We start from the raw sequence: 27,001 nt of genomic DNA on the forward strand, positions 1-27,001 counted from the left end.
CCAGCTCCAGGAGATCCAACGCCCCACTCTGGTCTCTGAGGGTACTGCAGTCATGAGCACAGCCCTAAACACACACACACACACACACACACACACACACACACACAATATCATATTAAAACTGAAAAAAAAATCTGCACGGAAAGAGTGTAACATGCCAGGCTGTCTAGAATAAAATCACTACAAAATTAGAAGCCCTTTTCCCCTTTCCCACCGACAAGAATTAAGCTGTTTGTTATTTTTTTACTCCTATTTGTCCTTGGCCCTCGAAGAAGGCTTAGTAGATACACTGTCTTCTACCACCTACAGCCCCCCCCCCCGAAGCTGCAGGGGAGTGAGAAAGGCCAATACCATTCCTTCAGATCCCACAAAACCCACACTGATGGCCTTCCAATTACCTAGGTGGCTCTAAGATGAACTGCAGGTGACAAATGGGGTTGCCAGGCTAATTACTGTGTTTCTAGACCATATTTCTCACTGTCTGGATCTGCTTGTCTGTAGAACGCCCTGAGCAAGCTTCCAGTCTCCTCAGGAAGGATGGGGACCAGGCCATCATGTCATGGGATAGCCCAGCATCTTGCTGCTTCTAAGTGACTGGTGACTAGAAGGGCGTACCTGACCATAGAAACCCTGGAGCTGCCTGAATCTTGCGGGAGAGAAACAAGGTGTCTATAGTCTGCAGTGATCTGAGAAGGTTCCAGAACCCAAGCTTTGGAACAGGCATCCACGGCCACCTGGCCTCCAGGGAAAACATACATAAGGCAGGCTATTCACACTTGTTCCAAGCACAGCTCGCGTATTTGTAAAAGACTTTATGTTAGACAGGAGCAGACGCATGCATTTGCAAATGTCCGTGTGTCATTAGGCAGTCCCGAAGAAGGCTCACAGCTCCCATGTCTTTCTGTACAATCTTTCCATTCATGGGTCCTCAGCTGCCTCCCCAGGATGGAAATCTTGCCACAGTGTAAAGGGGAGTCTGATTCAGAGCCAGAGGGACCCTTGAAGTCTGTCCCATGGTTCTAACTCTCTGTGGTGTTCGGTATAATCTGGGAAGCCTGATTTTGAGGCATGAAGCCACAGTGGCTAGGCGTCAGTAACCTTTACAAGACCCATGCCACACTGGGGCTGCTGGCCTGCTTCATCCCACCCCAGATCCTAACGCTACCACTCAAAGGAGAAACTCCAGAATAACAGGACACCATGCCTAAAGAGCATTCACCAACCAACCAGCAACTCTACCAAACAGCACATTCCAAGCCGAGCGTGGGATTGGCCGCTGACCTCATGGTCTACAAAGCGAAGCTATGATAGGCAACAGCCAGATGCAGAGCTGAAGCACAGTTGCCTCAGAGGATGGCATAGTTCTGACCTCAGGAGCTCTGCCTTGCCACAACCTGAGCTGGGCCCTACAAGACCCAAGCTCACTCCAGAAAGTGAGCACATCAGGACTGTAGCAGCAAGAGGCAAAATCCCTGGAGAGTCTGTTTGTCGTGATGTGATGTTTTAGGTCCACATTTTGACAAAGGCCTCTGCCCCGGTGTTCCAGGAACTGCCTTGTGCACTGTGAACAGGATCTCTAGACAGCTGCTTTCTGGGTGGCTGCCCAGCTGAGCAGACACCTCCTCTTCAGACATCTACAGATGGATGGCCATTGTCCGTGAGCGGAAAGGACCAGAAATCTGTCACTTGCCCATGCACAGTGACGTTACTGATTATGCACTTAGCCAGACATGAGTGGGACAAGGAGGAGTTACGATTCGGGATCCTGGGAATGTAGCAGTTTGTACTTGCAGCGTCATGGATGATGCTGCTGCTTCCTGGTGCATACAATAAGGAGCAAGAGCTAGATTCAGTGAGCTTGCTGTGAACTAAAGCTCAATGCACCATGCCAGTAGAGCTGCCATTCGGACTTTGCAGATAACTTCCAGGCAGAGACTTGTGCTCTGCACAAGGTTACAAGGTTCTTAGAGTCTTCAAAGTCCAGTCTGGGGCAGTGAAAGCCACCCTCCAGCTCTGCATTGAGTGACACCCCTTAGGTGACCCTTGTCCTAATGAGCTCCACTCATTCAGTGAACTTTCTCTGGTACAGCTGAATTTAGCTTCCACTACTGTTCGTGGGGCTGCTTAAATTCTTTTTTTTTTAAGATTTATTTAATTATTATATGTGAGTACACTGTAGCTGTACTTCAGACTCACCAGAAGAGGGCATCAGATCCCATTACAGATGGTTGTGAGCCACCATGTGGTTGGTGGGATTTGAACTCAGGACCTTCGGAAGAGCAGTCAGTGCTCTTAACCGCTGAGCCATCTCAGTATAGAGCTGAGTGGAGAGGCATCAGTCGTACCTGTGGGTCCCATCCCTCGCTGTCAGCATTGTGGACTGGCTTATCTAAAGCCCAGGCCAGTGTGAGCCTGTCATGTGACACGAGGCAATGGCTGCTATAGAACCCCAACAGATGCGACACAGCCATGTGGGTGAAGGTGCTGTGCTTCAAGGGAACAGTTGACTAGAAAGGAGATAGGACAGGAAAACATTTGGCGTGTCTGACATCAGGAGACCCATGAACAAGGATGGTGGATTTGTCCAGGCCAGAGGCATAGGGCGAGGTCACACATCTAAACTATACCTGTGCATGCAGCTCACAGAGGGAGGCGGGACAGTGTGGGAGGCCACGGCTGTGCCTCCATGTTTGTTCCCCACATTTGTGCCCCCTGACACTACTTCCCAGTGGACATAAGCTCTGATCCCAGACAATGGTGCAGGAGACAGGGCAGAGCTGAGGGTCAGTTCTGGTCACATCAGCAAGCCAGCCTGGTGTGTGGGCTTCTAGAAAATGTGCCTCTCAGCAAGGGGACACCCACATGTCACATGGGTGTGGTAAGGAAGAGTCACAGGGTAAAGGGGCATCTTTGAAGAAAGATCCCCTGGGGTGTTTCAGGAAAAACCTGCTCAAAGGGTGGCAGAACCAGTCGGCCCAGAATGGAGCTAGTGCTGGCCCAGGACAGCCAGCCAGCCTGGTATGAGGGCTTCTAGAGGGGGTGCCTCTCAGGCTGGAGAGAATGACATGGGGAGGCCAGAGGTAAGACTCAGCTGTCCCGGGCACACCTCCACCTTTGTGTGGGCTTTCCCCCCTGAGGTTCTAAACACCCTGCCTCACCAGCCCAGACTCAGCCAGCAGAGCCCCTAAAAAGCCACATCTATTTTGGAGCACCCCACGTCCCCAGTGCAGGGATGAGTCACTAGGACCATATCCAGTCAGGAAGCCAGAAACTGCTTGAGAAGGCTGAGTCACCCAGGCTAACCCCCCCACACACACACACACACAAGCATCCCCCCAATTCCTGCCTTCCCGAGGTCTCCAGTCACAGAGTGAACTGTCCTGCTTGTTGAGACATCTTTGCTACTGAGTCCCTCAGCCTTGGGGTCCCAGGACCAAGATAGGGTCATTGATCACATTTACAGGGTAGGACTCAGAGGCCTGCCGTCCTCAGGCTCAACCAGGAGTCCTGCAGACAGTGCTGGGGCTGTCTCTCTGCAAAGGCTTTCCCTGCCTTCTCATCTTTGAGTCTGCAGTGCGCCTCCACTAAAGACAGCCTACAGGGCAGCAGCTAGCAAAGTGGGTTGAGAGAGCCAGGCTTGCACATTTGGGGTCAAGTGGCTTCTCGATGGCGGTTAGAAAGACAAATGACCTCCTTCAGGAACATTTGCGGTGGGTAGGATTGCTTGGTGGAGTCTCTTGCAGGGCTGCCCACTGTTACAGAAGACTGGAAGGAGGGCTGGAGCCGGGGCTGAACATCACAGAGCAGCCTTGGGTGCTGGTATGACTGGTTGGACACTGTTCTATGTAACCCCCACTGTCCAGTGACCAGGTTTGAGACCTGTGTGCATGGGCTCACCAAGGGACAGATGCGATCAAAGCTTAGAAGAACATTCCTTCAGTAATACCCTTAAAATGGTACTGCTTAAAATGCTGGTGAAAACAGATAAAGGGGGTTGATCCCACAGACGGTGAAGGCTGGGTCTCCAGCCTCCTCTCTGTTCCCACCGACCTCACTTTGGAGTAGAGAACCTCCCACCCAGGATCCAGCTGAGAGCGTTCCAGTGCCCTTCTTCATGGTAAAGGAACTCTGGAGACCCAGAAGCAAGGAGCTGCCTGCCCCTCTCCTGATGGCCCGCCAGTGTTCAGAGCAGATGCCAACCAGGGGAGTGGAGTCAGGGGCCAGGCAGGCATCCTCAGAGCACACTGAAGTGGGGCTCATGCTGGCAACGCAGGGAAGCAGCTGCTGTTGGACCTGAGACCTCACGGGAGCCCGGCTGCATCTTCTCAGTACCTAGGGAGGTCTCCTGGGCAGCACTGGAGTTGCTGGTGGGGACGCATGCTGCACGTCTCTGGGGCCCAGATGCCCGGCACCAGCACAGTTTCAGGAAGGCTGCCCGGAATTTCTGTGACATGAGGCTGTAGATGACAGGGTTGATGGCACTGTTGGCATAGACACAGGTGCGGCAGAACAGCAGGACCCAGGGGTCCAGGAAAGGTCGGGCCAGGAAGGAGTTGAGCAGCACCAGTGTGCGGTAGGGGGTCCAGAGCACTGCAAAGAGCAACACGACCACAGCCAGCATCCTGGTGGCCTACAGAGAGGTAAAGGGGGGAGGCGTGACCGTGAGACACCCACCAGGCATGGGGAGAAGCTGACAACAGGGTTGCTGCATATGTCAGATGCCAAAACCAGAGGGTTAGGGATCTCTCAGAATTGGGCCTCAGACAGTATCAGGACAGTCACCATCCTTTCTTTGTAACAAAAATGTCTTTGTAACACAATTCTGTTATAAGTCCCCAGCCCCAGATAGGGTCCCCACTGTGACTTTTCCCACTTCAAAGCCCCTTCTCTGTTCAGCCTGCCACCTCCCCTTAAGCTTGGCAGCTCCTCTTCCTGGAACGCTTCCATGCTCCCAGCTTGGGTTTCTCCCTTGCCAAGCTCAGGGCTCTATCCATTTGTCACCTGTCAGCAAAGACCCCTGAACTATCCCCTGACTGCTGTTCTCCAGCATCGCTCACTGCCATGTTTTCTTCCTTCCTTCCTGGATTTGGTTGGGGTTGTGCTTACTTGGTTCTATTGTTGTCTACAAGGAGGGCATCTGACAGCCTTCCCATGTTCTCCTTCCCCATGATCCAGCGCCCACCTGACACATACAAGGGCTTGGCAGGCATTGGATGGATGGGTGGGTGAATGGATGGATGGATGGACAGATGGATGGATAAATGGGTGGGGGGATGAATAGATGGATGAGGGGGTGGCTGGGGATGGGTAGATGGATAGGTGGATGGATGGGTGGATAGATAAATGGGTGGATGGGTAGATGGGTGGGTGGGTGGGTGGGTGGATGAGTGGGTGGACGGATGGGTAGATGGATGGGTGGGTGGGTGGGCGGGTGGATGGATAGATGGGTAGATGGATGGATGGGTGGATGGACGAACAGATTGATGAATGGATGGGTGGATGGATGGATGAGGGGGTGGGTGGGGATGGGTGGATGGATGAGTGGGTGGCTGAGTGGATAAATGGGTGGATGGATGGATGAGTGTGTGGATGGATGGATGGATGGATGGATGGATGGACAGACAGACAGATGGTTGGACAAATAACGGACCAAGTGGCTGCTTTACTTATTTGCTTTCCCAGTTACACCCTATGTATTTTATCTTCTTTTGCATATCTGTGCCTCTCCCCATGACTCTCCCCACATGCAACCCCACCTGCACCACAGAGGACCCCTAACCTGCTTCCTGGAGGACATTGAGCTCTTGGACCTAGAGCAGTTGCCTGGTGTACCCTCGCTCTGCCCATGGGGCTGCCTCTCCTTCTGCCAGGCCTCCTGGGACAATGGGCTCTGAAATAAGATCCTCCCGATGAACCCATAGAGCACGAGGGTCCCCAGCAAGGGCGCAATGAAGAAGACAGCGAAGTCCAGCAGGTAGATGGGCAGGTAGAGGCCTCGGGACACCTTGTAGCCACATTCCAGGCGCTGGTTGTCACGGACATTGAGGTCCACCAGGAAGAACCAGAGTAAGCAATAGAGGGACGTGACCCCCCAAATGCCTGCGATGATCCGTCTGGCCCGGGCCACAGTGCACACGGTCTGTGCTCTCATTGGGTGGCAAATGGCGATGTACCTGTAGGACACAAGCAAGGCGTGTTGGCTCCTAAGGACTGCTTGTTGTATGTCTGGGACACCTGTCCCAAACTGAGTCTAGGCAGTAGTGGCTGAGCTGTACTTTGGAAGGGCAGAAGAAAAGGGCTGTAGAGGTTTAGGGCAAGGGCACTTCAAGGACAGGCAGAGCAAAGCCAGCCTCTGGAGAAGAACAAAACAGTCTGAAAATGTCCCGTCCTGTGATCCCCATGCCTTCCAAAGGCACCTTTGTAGTCTAAAGACAACGTGTGTGGTCAAAGCGTTTTGTGCTACCCGCCACCAAAGGCAGGGGTCAGACTGTGCATCACTCGCAGGCAGATGTCTTCACTGCTCACCCTTAGACCCCTGGGGATAATCACATGGTATAGATGAGACATCCCTACGCACATCCAGGGGTTCGGGAAGCAGATGATTCACTGTTTGGATGTGGCAGGTCTGGGCTCTATTCAGATTCTGGGCAGCCCTAAGTAGCTACTGAGTTCAATGCCTCGGCTCCTGCCCATGGGACAGCTAGATTTGACCCAGAATTCAGGCTTCGCTTCAGCATGTTCAACCACTGGACCATCTGTCTCTGGGGTGTTATGGGCAGAGCTAAGGAAGGCACGATGGCGCATTTGTAACTCCAGGACTCAGGAGACTGAAGCAGTGGGGTGACTATGAATTTGAGTCAGCCTCAGCTACAAAGAGAATTCAAGGACAGTTTGACATTCAAGTACATATTCAAAATGAAACCCAGTCTCACAAAATGAACAAGCAAGCAAGCAAGCAAATAAGAAAATCAAGCTGAAGCTGTGTGTGGTGGTGCATGCCTTTAATCCCAGCACTTGGGAGGCAGAGGCAGGTGGAGTTCTGAGTTCAAGGCCAGCCTGGTCTCCAAAGTGAGTCCAGGACAGCCAAGGCGATAAACTTTGTCTTGGAAAAAAAAAAAGCCAAGCTGGAAGACACTCCATAGCCGAGCACAGTAGTGGAGGTCTGTTATTTCAGCTTCTTAGGGCGCTGAGGCAGGAGGATTACAAACTTATAACCAGCCTCAGCAAGTCTCTGTCTCTTTTAACTTTTTTAAAAAACAGATTAGCGATGTGGCTTGACTAGTCCACGGACAACCCAGGGTTCATCCCCACTAGTGGGGGTGATGAGAAGGACCAGCCAACTGCCTGTGTTCTGGATGGGAGATCTAGACTCAGAGGAAGGCGAGGCTTTTCCTGGATGCCCTACATAAATCTAGAAGCAGATTACATGTCCGCATCTGTGCTGGTTCTCCTGGCACCTCCCAATGGCTCAGCTCCCCTTCTGTTCAGAGGGACCTCAATCTACCAGGAAGTCCTGCTTGAACCCAGGCTCCCAGGATTCAGAAAGACAAGGTGAAAGAAGAGGGCATGGGATAGCCCGTGGGCACTTACCTCTCCACAGTGAAGGCCAGGATGGAGCAGGAGGAGACATTGATGCCTAGGTACTGGAAGTAGGTGATGCCCAAGCAGCCAGCATGTCCATAGATCCAGTGCCCCACCAGGCTGTCAGAGACATTGGGCAGCCCCGCAGCCAGCAGCACAATGAGGTCAGCAAGAGCCAGGCTGACCAGGTAGCAGTTGGTGGGTGTGTGCATGTCACGTGAGGTCAGCACCACCAGGACCACCATGGCATTGCCCACGATGCCCACAGTGCACACCAGGAGGACCAGGAAGACTGAGACTACTTTGTACTCTGGGAGGCCCAGTGTGGTGTCACCGTGATTGAGTGAGACATTGCTGCTGGGACCATCCATCTTGCTGGTGTTTTCTGTGATGCCCTGCTGGCCTTGACCTTGGTAAGTGACCTGTGCCTGTTCTTTATTATTTATTTCCTTTTTATTTATTTATTTTATGTGCATGGGCATTTTAACTGAATGTATGTCTGTGTATCGTGTGTGTACCTAGTGCCTGGGAAGGCCAAAGGACGGCATCAGATTCCCTGGATTGGAGTTACAGACTCCAATCTATAAGTAAGTTGTCATATAGATGCTGGGAATTGAACCCAGGTCCTCTGGAAGAGCAGCTGGAGATGCCATCAGGGCAGTCTATAGGGCATGAGGGATGTTGGGACAGGGCTCAGATAGGAAGGCCAAGAAAGGAGTCAGCGCAGAAATCAGGTGGGTGCATATTTGAGAGTTGAGAAGCTGTAGTTTAAAGCCCTGAGGACCCTCCACTGAGGTGCAGAACAGCAGGCAAGGAGGGCTCTAGAGTCAGGGCTAGGGGTGGAAATAGAGCAGCCATCAGCACAGGGGCATAGATGGATCTTGAGATATCAGCTGCCGCAGCAGTCCTATGATAGATAGTACAAAGTACATGATATAGTCCCAGCCCACAGCTGAGGGTGGGAGGGCTCAGCTGCCAAGCCTGAAGCCCAGAGCAACAGAACCAGGCCCTGAGCCTCGTGGACTCTGAGTCTTCCGTTCACCTGCAAGTGTCTGGGGCTCAAGACCCAGTAGACTCAGATGAACCACGAGGAGACGGGTGTGTGTTCTGAGATCCACAGAGTACCAGCTTTCTGGGGATGGCTACAAAGGATTTGTTGGGGATCCAGTTAAGGCAGGCACCAACATGGGAGCTTAAAGTGCACATACACATTCCTGCTACAACTGACATGCAGGGCAAACATACCACACTGCATACAAACAGAACACAAGATTAAATATATTTCATAGACACAAACACCACATCTCAACAAACAACACACCAACATACACACACACTTCTCTATGCAACACATTCAGCAGACAGATACACACATACACCAAACACTACACTTAGCCCTACACACCCACACACCTCAATGCTTGCACCCTGTCAGTGTGATTGCCTGTAGACACTGCAGAGCCCAGCACCATATAAACCCCAGGACGACCTGAGGCTCGGTCCCACACTGCACTTCGACAGCCCTCAGGACAGGCACCAGAGCATCAGAACAAGGGGGGCCTCGTGGAGAAGCTGACTCCACAGATGCTGCCCACACACAGCTGTATACATGCAGCACAGAGCACATGTGTATAGCCACCCAGCACACATGCACACACAATGTGCCTGTGCCTCCACACGTGCACTGCACCTGTGCACATGGAAGATGTCTACACCCGCTTGAGCATACATCCAGGTATGCACACACACACACACACACACACACACACACACACACAGAAATACAAGCCAAAAATCATACACAACACACAATGACTGCCCACACAGGCATTACAGACCTTACACATGTGTGCAACACATGTTCTGTGTGCATACATGACATTTAGCCCTGATGTGAATGCCCTGTGTGCTGTGCTCACAGTATAGGACACACACACATCCCACAGGCTGACTTTCCTCAGCCTAGACATATACACCGTCCACCCTCTTATTCCCGCACAGACATATACACCACATGCCTGCTCCTACAGACAAAATACACACAGCTGGGACATTCCTGGCTGGTGGAGCAGAGGAGCAGAGATCTGCAGGCTCTAGCAGCTGCTTCAACCCCAGTAGCTCTTTCTCTACAGCCGGCAAGAAGCTGGAAATCAGGGCTGAATCCAGAGACCTCACAGTGCTCTTCCAGATGTGGGAGCCAGAGCTGCAGAGGCCCACCCCTGACGCCTTACCTCCAGGGACTCTCATTTGCTACCACACCCATTTAGCCCCGATGTGAATGCCCTGTGTACTGTGCCCACAGTATAGGGCACACACACACACACCTCAGTGAGGACCACTGCATACAATGTCCCAGCAAGAACTGCCCCCCCCCCAATAGCCCCTAGACCCCCTGAGAAAGTTCTAAGGTCAGAGAACTCACCTAGTGAAGACTCAATGCATTTTCCTCTTTCCAGGTTGGGCCAAGTGGGGGGGCGGGGAGGGGAGGGATAAGAGAAAGGAAGGAGGGGAGGGAGAAAGGGGGGAAGCAGAGAATGAATAGAAGGAGGTGGAAGTAAGGAGGGAGGAAGGGAGGAAGAGAGGGAGAGAGGGAGAGAGGGAGAGAGGGAGAGAGAGAGAGAGAGGGAGGGAGGATGCCCAAGCTTCAATCATTCCGTGGAAGGCAGCTTCACCTTCTGCTGGCTGCAGTATTACACATGTGCGCGTGTGCACCTCACACAGCCTCACCAACTTCTCCCGGCTCCTCCTCGGCTCCCCTCTCACCCTCCCTCTGCAGAGCAGGGAGTCCCAGCGCCAATCTGTACCAAAATCAGCAGCCTAGGTCTCTCCAGCAGGGGGACCGGGAAGGGGGAAGCATGGACACTGTGTCTTCTCGGGTTTGGGTGGGTGAGTGCTCCAGTTCATCTGGCTGGCAGGGAGCAGAGCAATTCTCTACCTGACAGTCAGGAGGAGGACAAAGAGCCCAGAGAGGAACCTGAGGAGTGGGGCCAAATCCCCAGTGGCCAGCTAAGACAGCAGCTCCAAGCCAAGCCCCATGGATGACCTAGCCCCAGGGTCCATGAGAGACCAGACTGGGAAGGGGCTAGACTGGGTGGAGGGGCAAGGGGGACTCCATCCATGTGACTCTGAGGAAGCCATTATCCTGACTGGATGAAGACTTTGCATTCAATCTTTTGGGGGGGTGGAGGGGCGAGCGGGCACCCACACTGTAGTAAATAACCCAGACACCTGACCCATGCTCTGCAGAGGGGACCAACAAACTCACTGGGCCTTCCGAGTAAACTTTGGTGGAATTGTGCCTCAGTTTGACCTTGGGACCCTCGGAGGCGATGTTTACCTCTCGTCCTGGGAAGGAATCTTGGCAGCACAAGTGCGTGCTTCGGAAGGGCGATGATGTCACCCATAATTTGGAGACATGACACAAATTGTTGCATGGGGAGGGGCCAGGTTGTTTACAGAGAAAATCTTGACCTCTTGGTTTATCTGCACAGGGTTTGTGGGAGAGCGACAAGGGAATGGAGATTACTGGGATACCCCAGTCAGGTGAATACGTGATGGGCACGTCTGCGGCATACCTGCCCGATGGGTGGGATTCACATAGCAAGCAGAGATGCTTTGAGAACAGATATTACACGCCCTGGGGGGATGCATCAAGGATGGAGGTATCAGCAAACAGCTGATAGCACAGGCAGCCTGGAGGGAGACAGGGAGAAGAGGCTGGCCTTTCTGTATCGGCCCGAGACTTAGCAGTAGAACCAGATGAGAGAGAGTACATGGAGATGTTGGCCTGTTGCTCTTTATGTCTAGGAGCGGGGGGGGGGGGGGGGGGGGGAGAGCACCTGTATTCGACCAGAACCTATGGGGAAGGAACCTAAAACTGGCAAGGCACTCCTCTGGTCCAGCCTGTAACATAACGGGAAAACCGATATCCTGACACGCAGACCAGGGTCTTAACAACGGTCAGTGTGGAAGACTAAGTGACCAGAACACTGGGTGACAGAGCTGGTGGGACTAGGGAACATTTAGAATGAGCAATGCAGGAATCCTTTGCCACCTGACTTGTGAGGCTTGGGACATGGGGGTCAGACGGCATTAACCTGAATGCTGCGGAAGCGGAGAAGAAGCTGGGCAAGGCGGCTGCCCATCCCCTCCTTGAGTCAAAGGCTTCACAGCACAGAGCAGCGCAGCAGAGTGAGGGGTCAGTCCCTGGTGGGATGGCGCAGAGGAGCTGCTAGGGATACCAGGCTATCTATCCGTAGCCGAGGTCTCCCTGAACATCAGGGACTAGAAAACAGAAGGGGAGACCCTAAGAGAATTGGGCAGGTGGGAGGTGGTGTTAGGGGCCCAGTTCATGAGCCCATCGAGACTTTATTTACGGGAGACCTAAGAGATGGATTCAGCAAGGACAGCGAGACCAGTATGAAGCGCTGCAGCTATGCTGAGCCTCATAATAGGTGGGGACCTAGTCTTAGAGTTTTACCGCTGTGAACAGACACCATGACCAAGGCAACTCTTATAAGGACAACATTTAATTGGGGCTGGCTTACAGGTCAGAGATTCAGTCCATTATCATCAAGGCGAGAGCATGGCAGCGTCCAGGCAGGCATGGTGCAGGAGGATTTGAGAGTTCTACACTTTGTTCAAAGCCCATCTGCTCATTGATATACTTCCTCCAACAAAGCCACGCCTACTCCAACAATAGTTCCACTCCTTGGGCCAAGTATATTCAAACCACCACAGACCTATATGAACCAGGAGAGGCTTTGGCCCACCTAAATGACTCAATATATAACCTGGTTTTCAAGGTGCTAAAGCAGGTAGGAGCAAGAAAGAGGAGAGAGCCAAGCAGAAGGGCCTCTCTTGTGCCTCCTGAACACAGGTATAGCTGGATTTGTGTCACACAGGAATCCCTAGGGATAAAATTCATGGGCAACCAAACTCTGGGTTGGTTGGCTGACGTGTGAAGAGCTTTAAGGCAGGCCAGCTACAACTCAACAGAGGAGTAAGGGAAAAAGTGACCAGGAGATGCAGTAGGTTTGCTTGTCCCCCACACTGATAAAGAATGTCCCTTGGAGGGCTGGAGAGATGGCTCAGTGGTTAAGAGCACTGACTGCTCTTCCAAAGGTCCTGAGTTCAAACCCCAGCAACTACATGGTGGCTCACAACCATCTGTAATGGGATCTGATGCCCTCTTCTGGTGTGTCTGAAGACAGCTACAGTGTACTTAGATATAATAATAAATAAATCTTTAGAACAGAGCAGGCAGGGCCAACTGAAGCAAGCAGAGGTCCTGAATTCAAATTCCCAGCAACCACATGATGGCTTACAACCCATTAGTACAGCTACAGTGTACTCATATATACATAAAATAAATAAATAAATAAATCTTTTTTTAAAAAATGTCCCTTGGATGGGAGTCTTCCCAGCCACTCCTCAAAGGGATGGGCAAGGTTGAGCTCATCCATGAGGGCCACACAGGATAACAGGAGATGACATATTGATGACTTATTGATCGCTCATCAATAAATATGCAGGTTACACGGGCCCCAGTGGATACTGGAGCAGGATGCAGATTGATTCAGTTATCCCCAAACGCACCAGGGTTGCAGACGGTGGCTGATGGGTATACAGGATAAAACCTGCAGCCATGCTGAGCCTCAAAATGGGTGGGGACCTAATCTTAGGGTTTTACTGCTGTGAACAGACACCATGACCAAGGCAACTCTTATAAGGACAACATTGCATTGGGGCTGGCTTAGGGTTCCAGAGGTTCAGGCCATTTATCATCATGGTGGGAGCATGGCAGCATCAGGCAGGCATGGTGCTGGAGGAGCTGAGAGTTCTACATCTTGTTCTGAAGGGGAGAAGACTGGCTTCCAGGCAGCTAGGATGAGGATCTTAAAGCCCATACCCTCAATGACACACTTCCTCCAATAAGACCACACCTATTCCAACAAGGCCACACCTCCAAATAGTGCCATTCCCTGGGTCCAGCATATACAAACCATTACATTCCACTCCGTGACTCCCAAAGAGTGTTCAAACATAGGAGTCTACGGGGGCCACACCTAGACATAGCATAATACAAAATATATTTAATCCAACTTCAAAAGTCCCCATAGTCTACTAACAATCTCAACAATGTTAAAAGTCCAAAGTTTAGCCAGGCAGTGGTGGTGCACACCTTTAATCCCAGCACTTGGGAGGCAGAGGCAGGTGGATTTCTGTGTTCAAGGCCAGCCTGGTGTACAGACTGAGTTCCAGAACAGCCAGGGCTGCACAGAGGAACCCTGTCTCAAAAAAAAAAAAAAATCTCTTATGAGATTCATCCCATCACTTAACTGTAATTCCCAAGGCAAGACGGGAAATCAGCTGGGCAAACTCCAAACTCTGCATCTCCATGACTGATATCAAAGCAGTCTTGAGATCTCCCAACTCCTTTTTCACCTTCAAACTTCTTTCTTCTGGGCTGGTTCTACTCCATTAGCAGCTCTCCTCAGCAGGTATCCCACGGCTCTGGCATCTCAAACATCTTGGAGTCTCCAAAGCAACTTCAATGTTACAGCTTCTTGTTCCAATGTCTGGGATCCACACACGATATTCTGGGCTCCTCCAAAGGGCTGGCAGCTCTTCTTCAGTTCTGCCCTCTGTAGCACTCTAAGCTCAGGTTGATCCACTCCACTGCTGCTGCTGTTCTTGGTGGCCATCTCATGGTGCTGGTAACTCCAATATGCTGGGATCTTCCTCAGCAACTAGGCTTCACCAGTAGCCTCTCATAGGCTCTCTTCATGGTGCCAAGCCTCAACTTCTTTGCGTGATCCTCTCAACCCTGGGCCATCAGCTGCAACTGAGGCTGCATCTTCACCAATGGCCTTCCTTGGCCTCTCACAGTGCCAAGCCTCAGCTGTTCTCCATAATGTCTTCATTTCTTTAGAACCAGTACCACCTGGGTGACTCGTACACATTACCAAGTCCAGCTGCTGCACAAGGTACAATCTTGGCTATCTCTGCAACACAGCTTCTTTGTGCTCTCAGAAAAACACTTCCCAGAAGATTTCACTTCAGTGATGCTGGTCTCTTCTTAATCACCACTAATTTCTTAGCTCCTGCAAACCAGCACCATTGTCCCAGTAGTCCCCTCCTCTTCTTGAGGCCAGAGCCACATGGCCAAAGCTGCTGAGTTCTGCTGCTTGCTGGGGCTGGAACATGGCCCCACCTCCAAATCGTGTCACTCTCTGGGCCAAGCATATACAAACCATCACACTGATAATGAACTTAACCTCAAACTGTAACCCAGCCCCAACCAAACGTTTCCTTTATAAGAATTGCCACAGTCACAGTGTCTCTTCACAACAATAGAAACCCTCACTAAGGCTCCAAACAGGAGTGGGTCCTGTGGCAACACAAATGAACAGGAACACTATGTAAATTGTTGTGTTGGGTGGAGACGATGCCCCATTTGAGGTACCTGCTGGGCATTTTTGTTTATATCCACAGGCTACTACCATTGTGGTACACGACTATCCTCCTAACCATATAATGATTACCATCTTTGTGCCCACTTGCAAAACCCACCCAAGCTAGGCTTGTTGACTGTTGCTATATCCTCATAGGAGGAAGGGCTGGGAGGGCCAGGGACCCCTTACCAGCCACTCCATGCAGGGAGGAGCTAGGGTATGTCAGCACGAAGATTGAGCATGTTCCATCCGTGCCAGATGTGCATGGTCATTTGAAGAGAGCTAGCACTAATGCACCAGCAGATAACCTGTCACCTGTGCTTTCTACGGAAGCCCAATAGATCCACTGGTCCTGCAGAATGAAGTTCAGTGTAATCGTAACTCAGTTTGTTGTTGAGAACCGAGGAGGAGGCTGTAGCGCTGTTTACATCTCCATCTGAGGAGAAATTTAACAATACACGTGCAGGGAACCTATCTGTGGGGTTCACATCCTTCCATAAGAGCACCCCAAGTGCACAGGAAATGGCATTGTGCCTGAAAGCCTGGCAAGCTACTCTGCTACAGAGGCCATGGAGTCAGGCTAAGCCGCATTCACACATCCTGGCCTTATCACATGGAGAAGAACCGCCTGCTGAGTCCATCAGCCTACGGTAAAGTGAGAGGCAGGGATGTGGTCTGGGAATCCTGGTTACACACAGCAGAAAACCTGCAGCTGACTGCAGAGTCTTGAACAGATTCTCCACCCATGAGTCACCTCTACCTCTGTTAACATGATCACCACCCAAATATAAATTTCTAAGCAAGCTAACGTGCTTTGCGTCTTTATGCAGACTTTATTTCCCTGTGTGCATCTGCCTTATGTAGCTGTCACCCTCACAGCTCACCTTCTCCATCTGACCTGGAGCTGAGCGTAGCTCCCACGAGGGCTCAGCACAGCATACTCCCAAACGCACAGGGAAGGTGTTCACAGTTCTCGGCCAGACAATAGCCAGCTATAATGCTCATAGCTGTGGGACAGATACTAACTCTGTCTTGGGCCCATGGAGGAGGTCGAGAGTGGGGCTTCTTAAACTTTCTGCTCATGATCTCTTTGAAAGCCCAAGAGAATTTTACATGACCTATATCATAAGGATATAAAATATGCACATAAGCTTGTACTGATAATCTCAAGCTTATTTTTACAAAATTACTTGGAGCTGAGGGGATGTTGCTAAGTTTAGTAGAGTGTTTGCCTAGTGCACACTTGAGGGTTTGAGTTCTGTCTCCAGCACTCAAGGCATGGTGGTGCGTACCTGCAGGAAGATCAGAAGTTTAAGGTCATCTGTGGCAACATGGCAAGTTCAAGGGCAGCTTGTGTTGTGTTACATGTAACCCTGCATACATACACTTCTGAGTATAGGAAGAAGCTGACCCCACGTAGGCCCTTTGCCGAAGTCACTGGCTCACCCAAACCAGGAGCTGAGGCTCTTTGATGCAGAAGCAAGAGGGGAAAAAAAGCCAGCAGAAGCCAGGGGTCTCGGGATCCTCTGTCCAGCCTCCCTGGGTTAAGAACCTTGGCTGAGAGATGTTGAATAAGGTAGATGGGATCCCAGCTGGGCAGAGGACAGCCTAAAGTTGACAGGACTGGTAAAACCCTCCACGCCAGAGAGTGGGCCCCCTGCTGATCCAGCCAGACTCTTTCTCCTTGCCTCAGAAGTAGAGGCCCCTCACATTCAGAGTGAGTTTGCTTTAAACTGAGTTCACAGCTGGCCAGCCAGAACAGGGTCAGCTGCAGAGCAGAGCTCTGCTACTCTGGCACGCCCTCTGGTGACCACGTGAAGAATCAGTAAGGCGGTCCATTCTAAAATTCAGACAAAATCATTTGTCAGCTGTGTGCATCTGACATTACGGAGAGTGAAGGCTGGGCAAACATGTATGGCTATGTCCACGCATGCCTTGAGAATGTGGAGACTGTAGGCCTGGGAGCCCTGCAGGGAGGGGAGTGAGAAATGAGACATGCAGTTCCCAACGTTTCCCGTTTCCTCCGCTGGGGTATTCAGGTGGACAACATGCAAACCTCAAAACCCAGGGCTTCCAGAGGTATTTGGGTCAGAGTCTGGGCCTTGCAGCCACATTAAATAAACCTCTTTTCTCTGCACTTCACTACCACTTGTCTGATGAACTGGTCTGCTGAGACTGGTTGACTGAGCCTTCGTCCTTAGGGCTACAAGGCTCGGGTTTCTGACTCCGTGCCGCATGTCCCGAGAGGAGCGCCACACACGGCAACAGGTTGGGCAGTTTCAGCCAGGTGGAACTGTTTGGTGTACACTTTGCAAAAGTCAAATTGTACATTTTAGGGACTGGAGAGATGGCTCAGTGGGTAAGAGCACTGACTGCTCTTTCGCAGGTCCCGAGTTCAAAGAGTTCAAATCCCAGCAACCACATGGTGGCTCACAACCATCGGGTGCCCTCTTCTGGTGTGTTTGAAGAAAGCTACATATAATACATATAATAATAAATAAAGCTTTAAAAAAATTGGATGCTTTATATGACTTTTTATCGCTTGTATGTTGTCTCATTATAGTCCCCAGTTTAGAAATCCAGCCCCTCCCCCGCACCTCTCCCTCTGTGCACCCCCCCCCATCTCCCTTCCTCCTTCCTGCTCTCAAGAGGCAGCTATTTTCCATTCTTTTGTCTTTGCAGGCATTTTCCTAGCATTTATCCTGATGATATCTTTCCTATGCTGTTTCCAAGCCTTTCCCTCCTGCCTGCCCTGGAACTCCTCATCTTCCGGCTTCCTCCCAAGGACTCGGTTTATAGGCCGGCACCACCATTGCAGTTCATACTGACAGACCCCAGACACTTGCCTCTCTACACATCATTCACACCCCTGCTGGCAGTCTGTGTGACTCACTTGCTCCACACCTCTCTTGGTTTTGTTTTCTGGGTTTTTTTGGGGTTTTTTTTGTTTGTTTGTTTGTTTGTTTTGAGACAGAGTTTCTCTGTGCAGCTACTTGCTCTGTGGACTAGAGCTGGTCTGGAACTCACAGAGAGGTAGGTACCTGCCTGCCTCTGCCTCCTGAGTGCTGGGATTAAAGTTGTGCAACACACACACACACACCCTGACTCGTGGTTGGTTGGTTTTGCTTTTGTCAACCTGACACCAGCTTGACTTACCTGAGAAGAGGGACTTCGGTAACTCATCATTTGCTACTTGGCGGTTTCTTCTTTCTTCCACCCTTCTCCACCATTTTCCCACCCTTCCAACCCCCTCACACTATATAGAGAAAAAAGGGTTGGGGGGGGGGGCGGCGTTAGCCTTAGATTACTTCCTGCTGATTCAGAACAAGTTCCTTGGGGGCAAGTTTGATCTTTGCTGTCAGAATATCTAATTTCGTCTTCTTTCTTCTCTGCACATGACTACTCAGCAAGCCTAGCATTTATAGACCCTCTGAAAAGTCCCCAGAATTCCAAACATCACACAATCACAGAAACTTGTAGTAAAACCAATTTATGCCCACCATCCAATAAACGAGTCTCGGACTATGGTTCTTTTATTTGATTTTGACAGTTCGTGGGGGATGACCCCTAATCTACTCTTCTAACTGCAGATCTGGCCACCTCCCCAGTGGTGTACCCCACATACTTACTGTTTCTCCTGGCCATGTGCTCATGGTTCATCCCCTTTCTCCTTCTTCCTTCCCCCCTCCCCCAACCAGGTCACTCCAAACCCACTTACCTCCAATCCCTCAGTAATTGGTCGTAGCCTATTTTTTTTTAAATAGTAATTGGTCGTAGCCTATTTTTTTTTAAACTTTTTTTTTTTTTAGATTTNTTTATTTATTATATGTAAGTACACTGTAGCTGTCTTCAGACACTCCAGAAGAGGGCGCCAGATCTCGTTACGGATGGTTGTGAGCAACCACGTGGTTGCTGGGATTTGAACTCTGGACCTTCGGAAGAGCAGTCGGGTGCTCTTACCCACTGAGCCATCTCACCAGCCCGGTCGTAGCCTATTTTATGTAACCAATAATTTTAAGTCTAGGAACAAGGTTTGCACAACCAAAGCTTGTAACCTTGGCAAGTCACTCCTAGGCCTAGACTGTCAGGTACAAAATTTGCATACTGACCAAACCTTGACAGAAACTGTCTGCAGCTGGCAAAAACCACGCCCCTGCTAGATTACCAGCCTGATCATTGTCAGCCACTGTGGACAGCCTAAAGCAGCCCGAGATCCCACACCTGGGATTAAATGGAAACCTATTCTTATATTTCTGTATTTTTTAAAAGATTTTATTTATTATTTTATGTAAGTACACTGTAGCTATCTTTAGACACACCAGAAGAGGGCATTGTATCTTACTACAGATGTTTGTGAGCCACCATGTGGTTGCTGGAATTTGAACTCAGAACTTCAGAAGAGCAGTCAGTGCTCTTACCCACTGAGCCATCTCACCAGTCCTTCTGTATTTTTTTTTTTTTTAAAGAAAACAAAATTCCACAATTCTCACTACAAACTTCAACTGAGAAAATGCCTCCACCGGCTTGTCTGTAGACAAGGCCATGTGGTGTTTTCAATTAATGACTTGGGTGACAGGGCTCATATCAATGTGGCCGGTGCCACCCCTGAGCAGAGGTAGTCTTCAAGACTGCAAGGAGGCAGCCTGAGCAAACCACAGGAGCCAGCCAATAACCAGCATTCCTCCAAGTGTGTTTCAGTCCTGACTTCCCTCCATGCAGGACTATAAACTGTGTTGTTGTTGTTGTATTTCTTTTGCTTTTAAAGACAGGGTTTCTCTGTGTAGCCCTGGCTGTCCTGACTCACTCTGTAGACCAGACTGGTCTTAAACTCAGATCTGCTTGCCTCTGCCTCCTCAGTGCTAGCTGTACCATCACTCATCCCGCCAGGCAACTAGACTCTATATAAACTGTAAGCTGAAATTGACCCTTTCCTCCCCAGGTGCTTTTGTGATGCTTTTTTTTTTTTAAAAGAGGTGATATTTTATTTTATTTTTTTTTTTTAAGAATTTATTTATTATATGTAAGTACACTGTAGCTGTCTTCAGACATTCCAGAAGAGGGCGCCAGATCTTGTTGCGGATGGTTGTGAGCCACCATGTGGTTGCTGGGATTTGAACTCTGGACCTTCGGAAGAGCAGTCGGGTGCTCTTACCCACTGAGCCATCTCACCAGCCCTGTGATGCTATTTTTGACACAGCAAAAACAATGATCCTCTGTGTTTCTTCTGCCATTTGACGTTTTAAATGTAATTTATAGAGTTTCACCCCTGCTTCCAAATAGTATTTTTATATATTCCAGATTTATGTAATTTTTAACAATTGCAACATTGTTAGTGTGTAGTATAAGTTACAATATTGAAATATCTTCTGATAAATATTTGGGCCATTTCCAGAACGTTTCCCTGTATTTTAAAAAAAAATTATTTATTTATGTATGTGAGTACACTGTAACTGTACAGATGGTTGTGAGCCTTCATGTGGTTGTTGGAAATTGAGTTTTTAGGACCTCTGCTCGCTACGGTCAATTCTGCTCCCTCAGTCCCTGCTTGCTCCGGCCCAGAGATTTATTTATTATTATAGATAAGTACACTGTAGCTGACTTCAGACACACCAGAAGAGGGCGTTAGATCTCATTACAAGTGGTTGTGAGCTACCATGTGGTTGCTGGGATTTGAACTCAGTATCTTCGGAAGAGCAGTCAGTGCTCTTACCTGCTGAGCCAGCTCGCCACACATACACATATATGTGTGTGTGTGTGTGTGTGTATATATATACATATATATATGTATATATATAAAATATATATTACTACAGATTTTGGTGTCTCCTCTTGTCCATGTCTCCTGGATCCCAAGGTCACCCCCCAATCTCACATGCTTGGAATATCACCTGGGCCTGTTGAATGGAGACTGCAGGGATTTCTGGTATAGAACACTCTTGCCGGGGGCATGCCTTGATTGGCAGGGCTGAGTGGTACACACAGGTGGCACCTATCCCCAGTACATCTGGAGGGTGCCTGAAAATAATTCCATCCATGGTAAGACCCAGGCGTGACTAAATGTGAATCAGACAGAGGGGTTTCAGGTAGTTTGAGAGGACCCTGCGAAGAGTCGGTGTCTTTAGTTAGGGTTTTTTTTATTGCTGCAACGAAGCACCATGACCAAAGCTAGTTGGGGAGGAAAGGGTTTATTTGGTTTACACTCCCACAGCACTGTTCTTCATCGTCGTCATCATCATCATCACCATCGAAGGAAGTCGGGACAGGAACTCAAGCAAAGGCAGAGGCTATGGAGGGCTCTCCATAGAGGCTGCTCACCACTGGCTTGCTCCTTATGGCTTGGTCAGTCTGCTTTCTCAGAGAACCCAGAAACTCCAGCCCAGGGATAACACCATGCACTAATGACTGGGCTTTCCCCCATCAATCACTAATTTACAAAATGCCCTACGGCTGGATCTTATGGGGGCAGCATTTTCTCAGTTGAGGTTCCTTCCTTTCAGGTGACTCTAGCCCATGTCAAGTTGACGAAAAAAAAAAAAAAAAAAAAAAAAAGAAAAAGAAAGAAAGAAAGATCCCATCCTGCACACCTGGGGACAGCAAAGAGGATGTGAGTGTGGGAGAAATGGGCCAGGGACACCAGGCCACAGGAGGTGGGGCACCAGGAGTGTAGCTTTTATCTCATGGCTGAAGAAGCCACTGCAGGAGTCGATGAAATTGGGTTCTAAATGAAGCAAGAGTGAGAAGAGGGGACTTTGATATCAACTCAGGCAAGAGCCAGGGGTGGAGAGCATAGCGAACAGGAGGGAAGTTCAGGATCCAACCGGAAGGCTGACTCGTTCCCCAGTTCATCTCCCCAGCCTCTATTGACTGCATTTCTGTGGTGGCCACCAACAGCTTATGAAGGAAGTGTTTGTCTGACCATCTCAGAGCTCAGTACTGTATGACGCAGAGACACAGAACTGACAGAATGAGTGTGTATGTGGTTGCCAGCCTTCATGTGGTTGTTAGGAATTGAACTTAGGACCTCTGCTCACTCCAGTCAACCCTGCTCTCTCAGTCCCTGCTCGCTGTCTTCAGATATACCAAAAGAAGGCATCAGATCTCATTACGGGTGGTTGTGAGTCACCATGTGTTTGCTGGGATTTGAACTCAGGACCTTTGGAAGAGCAGTCAGAGCTTTTACCCACTGAGCCATCTCGCTTATTTTATATTTTTATATAAACTGAATATTATGCAGCTTGCACTGCCATGCCAACTACTCAAGTCTGGTCTCTTAGTTACTGCTCTATTGCTGTTAAAAAGCACCATAACCAAGGCACTCCTTATAAAAAGGAATCATTTAATTAGGGGCTCAAAGTTTCAGAGATTAGTCCGTCATCATCATGGAGGGGAGCATGGTAGCATGCAGGTGGACAATGTCTAGTTCTGGACCCCATTATAAGGGACCGAGGTGCATATTTTACATAGCTAAGCAGACCTGGCGACTCCCCTGGCCTCAGTCCTTGGGGTCAGTGAGCTCGCTGGCAAGCAGCTCCCCAGTAAACCTGGCTTGAATAAGATCTAATCTGGCTTGATTTGGCTCATTTCACTGGGTAGCTTGAGCAGTGGGAGTTAATTTCCTTCCGGAGGTGGGAGGCCAGCGTGGCCTAATCCTGGCTTGCAGATAGCTGCTTTCTCACTGTCTCCTCAGATGGTGGTGGTGGTGTGTGAAAAGAGACATACACATATACACGCACACATACACAGGAGAGAGAGGGGGGGGGGGGAGAGAGAGAGAGAGAGAGAGAGAGAGAGCATCCATACCAGCTTGGTGCTAGGACTTCACATGTAACTTGGAGGGTGGGCGGCATAGTTCAGCCGCATTATGGAGTCAAAAGTATTCGACTTGTCTAGGCTTCCTCGGTGTTTGTAGCATGTGTCAGAACTTCATCCCTTTCTGTGGCCCAATTAATGCAGGACTGTACAACCAGAACTTTTCCCCCCCTTATATCAGTTTATGGGCATCTGGGCTGTTTCACTTTATCTGAGGAAGACAGGCAGCCCCTAACCAGTAAGACCAAGATCGGATTCAAAATTTGCAAGGGGTCAGTACCGAATGATCTCCGTACCTTTTATCAAGTCAGCAGCGGGGTGGGGTGGGGTTTGGACTTCGGGCTCCATCTGGGTAGTAGGAGGGGTAGTAGGAGGGGACTGAAAAATGACCCAATCAGTTTAAGTCCTCCCCAGGGAGGTTACACTGGGTCACGGTAATTTAACGATGCCAGAGATGTTTAGCGTCACCGAAACAGGTAAGAGGATCTAAATCCTTCAACTCCAAAAATCTTTTTCTTTTTGAGGGTACCAGGGCCTCGCGCATACTTGGGCAGGTGCTGTCTCAACCTCAGAGCTACACTCCATCCCCAAAACACTTTTGGTCAAGTATTGATTTTTTTTTTTTTTTCCAGACAGGGTTTCTCTGTGTAGCCCTGGCTGTCCTGGAATTCACTCTGTACACCAAGCTGGCTTCGAACTCTGAAATCCGGCTGCCTCTGCCTCCCAAGTGCTGGAATTAAAGGCATGCGCCACCACAGCCCGGCTAAGTATTGATATTTAATAAGGCAGAAAGTTCGCGCCCTGAAGAAACGAATGCTAAGTTTTCAGACCCTGGAAGTGTCCACTCGCACTCACCAAGAGCCTCAAAGGGCTTTCCCTTCCCAGCACGCATCCCACCTGCTCCTCATCTGATCTCATCCCAAGCAACTACCACGAAGGGCCACCGACTGCGCACGCGCCCCCAGGAGGCCCGCTAGAGGGCGGGGTCGACCTCGGTGAGCCTGCGCAGTAGCGGAGCCTTGGGAGCGCGCGCCGCGGAGGCGGGGCCGCCGGAGGCCGGAAGGAAGTGCGGAAGAGGGCGGGGCCAGCGAGGGAAGCCCGCCGGTTCGCAAGACGGCCGTCGCGGCCTGATGACGTTGCACAATGGCCGGCCCCCGCGGGTAGTGGAGCCCGTTTGTTCCGCCCGCGTCGTGCCCGAAGCCGGAGCCAGTGAGGAGCGAAAAGGCTGAGGAACATCTCGTCCACGCTGCCCCCACCACAGCGGAGCCGTGGCCGCCTCCCGTCTTCGCGTTGAGGTAAGCTGGGCCGGCGGGCGGCGGGGAGGAGGCCGCCCCAGCGGCGGCGGGAGCGAGGCCCCGGAGCCCGGCGCCGCCTCCCGAGCTCTCGGGCGCGCCCCCGGCTGTGCGCAGCCGCGGGCTGAAGCGCGGGCCGGGACAGCCGGCAGGCGCGAGCCCGCTGCGGCCTGGGACGTCCGGGCGGGTGCCATGGCGCGCCGCGGTCTGCCGTGGTGAAGTTGCTTTTCCTGAAGCTGTCATTTTCCCTTCCGGGCCACTCGGCGTGGCACATGTTCGCCGCCCAAAAAGGGGAGCAGATCGTGCAGGTTGGCTCAGGAGGAGGCCCGCTTGAATTCTCTGGAGCCTCCTGCAACTTGCTCTCGCAACTTCAAGCGAGCACAGGTTGGACGGACCCACTGTGCTCCAAGAGTCCCGGGTCGCTTAGGAAGTGTGACCTCCTAGCCTTCTGGACTGTGAGCTTAGAGATGCCGTTTCTTTAGTGTAAAGTAGCCAAGCGATTGTAGTGCTAGAAGGAAATTAAACTAAGACCTATAGTCTCACCCCTACTAGATATTTAGTTTCCCATATACTTTTGACAGCTGAGTTTACCGGGCACAATAGCTGTTTCAAATGAACTTTTTCTTGGCACTCATTAACAAGAGTAATTCTTCAGACCCATTTGAGGATAGTAGAAGAAGGCATTCGGTTCTTCTTCATCACATTACCTATCCCAAGGCAGAGGTTGAGATTCTCTGTCCCTAGGCTAGTTCCCATTTCCCAGCCCCCTGAGAGGAGAATGTGAATGATCTGAACACGTTTGAAGCCAGCCAGTTCTGGAACCAATTCAATATGTCCCCAAACCTGAAACTCCTCTCTAGTTGTAGATGGGGAATGCTCAAACATTTTAAGAGAACTTCGGATTTACTTCCTGAACACTCAGAAGGTAAGTTTGCTTTGCTCATCTCCAAAGAGATAGCTTGTCATCTGCAGACCATCCCAAGGAGACCATCTCCTTACCGAAGAGTTTTTGCAGAGCTTAAGTCACTTTGGGGGTGGTGTTTTCAACATCCTGACATTCTTGCTCTATACATGGATGGAGCTATGAATAAGTTTTTTTTTTTTTTAAACCAGGCATAACAGAACTTAGACATCAACATAGGCTCTGCTCTGCTAAACTTCATCTCCCACAGCTGAGTATGGTGGCTCACACCTTAATCCCAGAACTTGGGGGAAAGCAGAAGCTAGGAGATTTCTTAGTTCCAGCTAGCTTGGTCTACATAGTGAGTTCCAGGACAGCCAAAGCTACAAAGTGAGACCTTGGTTCAAAGGGAAAGCAGTTTTCCAGAGGTTGTATTTGTGTGTTATCGAGCCTCCTTCACAAAACCTACTTGGAACACATTTCTCAGTAGTAGGCCAGTCAGTGGTGACAGTGCAAGAGGCAGAGGCAGGTGTGTCTCTATTGGCTGGAGGCCTGTCAGGGCTACGATGAGAAACCCTGCCCCCTCCCCAAGTCATGCCCCCCACCACCACGTTGGCCCAAGAATTGTTTTAACCTGAATTGGTAAATTCACCAGGCCAGGCTCTTAAGTAGCTTGTAGCAGTTGCTGAGAATGACCCAGCTGTGAGGAGACCATGACATAACTGTTCTGTCAGTAGTAGAGTGGTTGGAGTCAGTTTAGCCTTCCAGAGTTGCTGCTGACACAAGAGCTGAAGGCTGCTCTGGAGCTCTGTTACAATGTTTTACAAATCGGGCAACTTTATTAGCTCTCTTTTTAGTATGCAACAGGTGGTTCCTGGATTCATGGGGTTTGGGGGTTTTGTCATTTAGTCAAGCGTTTTCCAGTATGTCAAATGCAGCAGGGGACAGAGATATTGAAAGACTGTCATTCCACCCGCTGAACAGGTTCACCATTGTGGATAGGAGGACTAAAGGTTAGTTCTAAACTTTGTGAGAGTCCTGCACTACTGGGTTAGTGGGTAAGAAGGTTGTAAACATTGTAGCTGGGCTGGAGGACCCTGGATTCAAGGCTTATATGTAGCACATGAGTTCCCTGCAGTCAGCAGAGGGTAGCACACAGAATTAGTCTTTTGCTTGTTTGTTTGTTTTTTTGTTTTTTTCAAGACAGGGTTTCTCTGTATAGCCCTGACTGTCCTGGAACTTTGTAGACCAGGCTGGCCTCAAACTCAGAAATCGGCCTGCCTCTGCCTCCCGAGTGCTGGGTAACAGCATGGCCACCACGCCCGGCCACAGAATTAGTCTTAGCAAAGACTACTGGCACCTAGAGAGATAGTGGACCTTTTTGGAGCATGGCTGGAGATGAGTCCCTCTACTGATTTCCAGTGTGATCCCTGGTCTAAATGTATGGTTTAGTGTGCTTCTAATAAACATAGATTGTGGTTGTCTCTGAAAGACGCTCACCAGATGCAGCCTCCAGCAGTACAATCCCAGGAGGTCCCATGGGAAGGAAGATAGTACAGCTCCTTTTCTCAAATCTTTCAGGGCCTCTGTAAGGAAACTGCACTACAGAAGCCGTGGCCTTGCCTCCTGTGGATGCTAATGGTGGCATTGTAGTCTCAGGAGTGTCCCAGGCAGATAGAGTGCAGTGTGTGATGTATAGGCTGCTGAGAGCCAGCCCTTTCAGAGCCTCCATCATCTTCCTTCACACTTGAGGAGTAGGAAGAACGTTTCAGTTTTATCACTATGACAAATACCTAAGGGGATTGTATTAGTTAGGGTTTTACTGCTGTGAACAGACACTATGACCAAGGCAAGTCTTATTAAAAAAACAACATTTAATTGGGGCTGGCTTACAGGTTCAGAGGTTCAGTCCATTATCATCAAGGTGGGAGCATGGCAGTATCCAGGCAAGCATGGCGCAG

The 27,001-nt window shown here is 50.3% G+C and overlaps 2 protein-coding genes across 7 annotated transcripts in view; one reads left to right on the forward strand and one right to left on the reverse strand.

Moving 5' to 3' along the window:
• Positions 1 to 3,625: 3,625 nt before the first annotated feature.
• On the reverse strand, positions 3,626 to 10,031 carry LOC110300777 (thyrotropin-releasing hormone receptor-like). Its single transcript, XM_021171051.2, has 4 exons — positions 10,004 to 10,031; positions 7,591 to 8,723; positions 5,780 to 6,173; positions 3,626 to 4,630 (listed from the first exon to the last, which is right to left on the reverse strand). The coding sequence occupies exons 2-4, from the start codon at positions 7,950 to 7,952 to the stop codon at positions 4,235 to 4,237; spliced, it is 1,152 nt and encodes a 383-aa protein (XP_021026710.1). The 5' UTR covers positions 7,953 to 8,723; positions 10,004 to 10,031; the 3' UTR covers positions 3,626 to 4,234.
• Positions 10,032 to 23,559: 13,528 nt separating this feature from the next.
• Positions 23,560 to 27,001, forward strand: part of Zc3h18 (zinc finger CCCH-type containing 18) — a 50,764-nt gene continuing 47,322 nt past the window's right edge. For 3 of the 6 annotated variants that reach the window (XM_029480521.1, XM_021169726.2, XM_021169728.2), the window contains exon 1: positions 23,560 to 24,142. Coding sequence is in view for 2 of the 6 variants with exons in the window: in XM_021169727.2 (XP_021025386.2) it covers positions 24,971 to 25,064 (94 nt within the window). In the remaining 4 variants the exon portion in view is untranslated. Of the gene's footprint in view, positions 24,143 to 24,475; positions 25,065 to 27,001 lie in introns of those variants that run through there. The other 3 variants (XM_029480522.1, XM_021169727.2, XM_029480520.1) reach the window with 1 other exon arrangement.

This window comes from Mus caroli, chromosome 8, assembly GCF_900094665.2.
Source record: "Mus caroli chromosome 8, CAROLI_EIJ_v1.1, whole genome shotgun sequence".
Taxonomy (NCBI): Eukaryota; Metazoa; Chordata; class Mammalia; order Rodentia; family Muridae; genus Mus; species Mus caroli.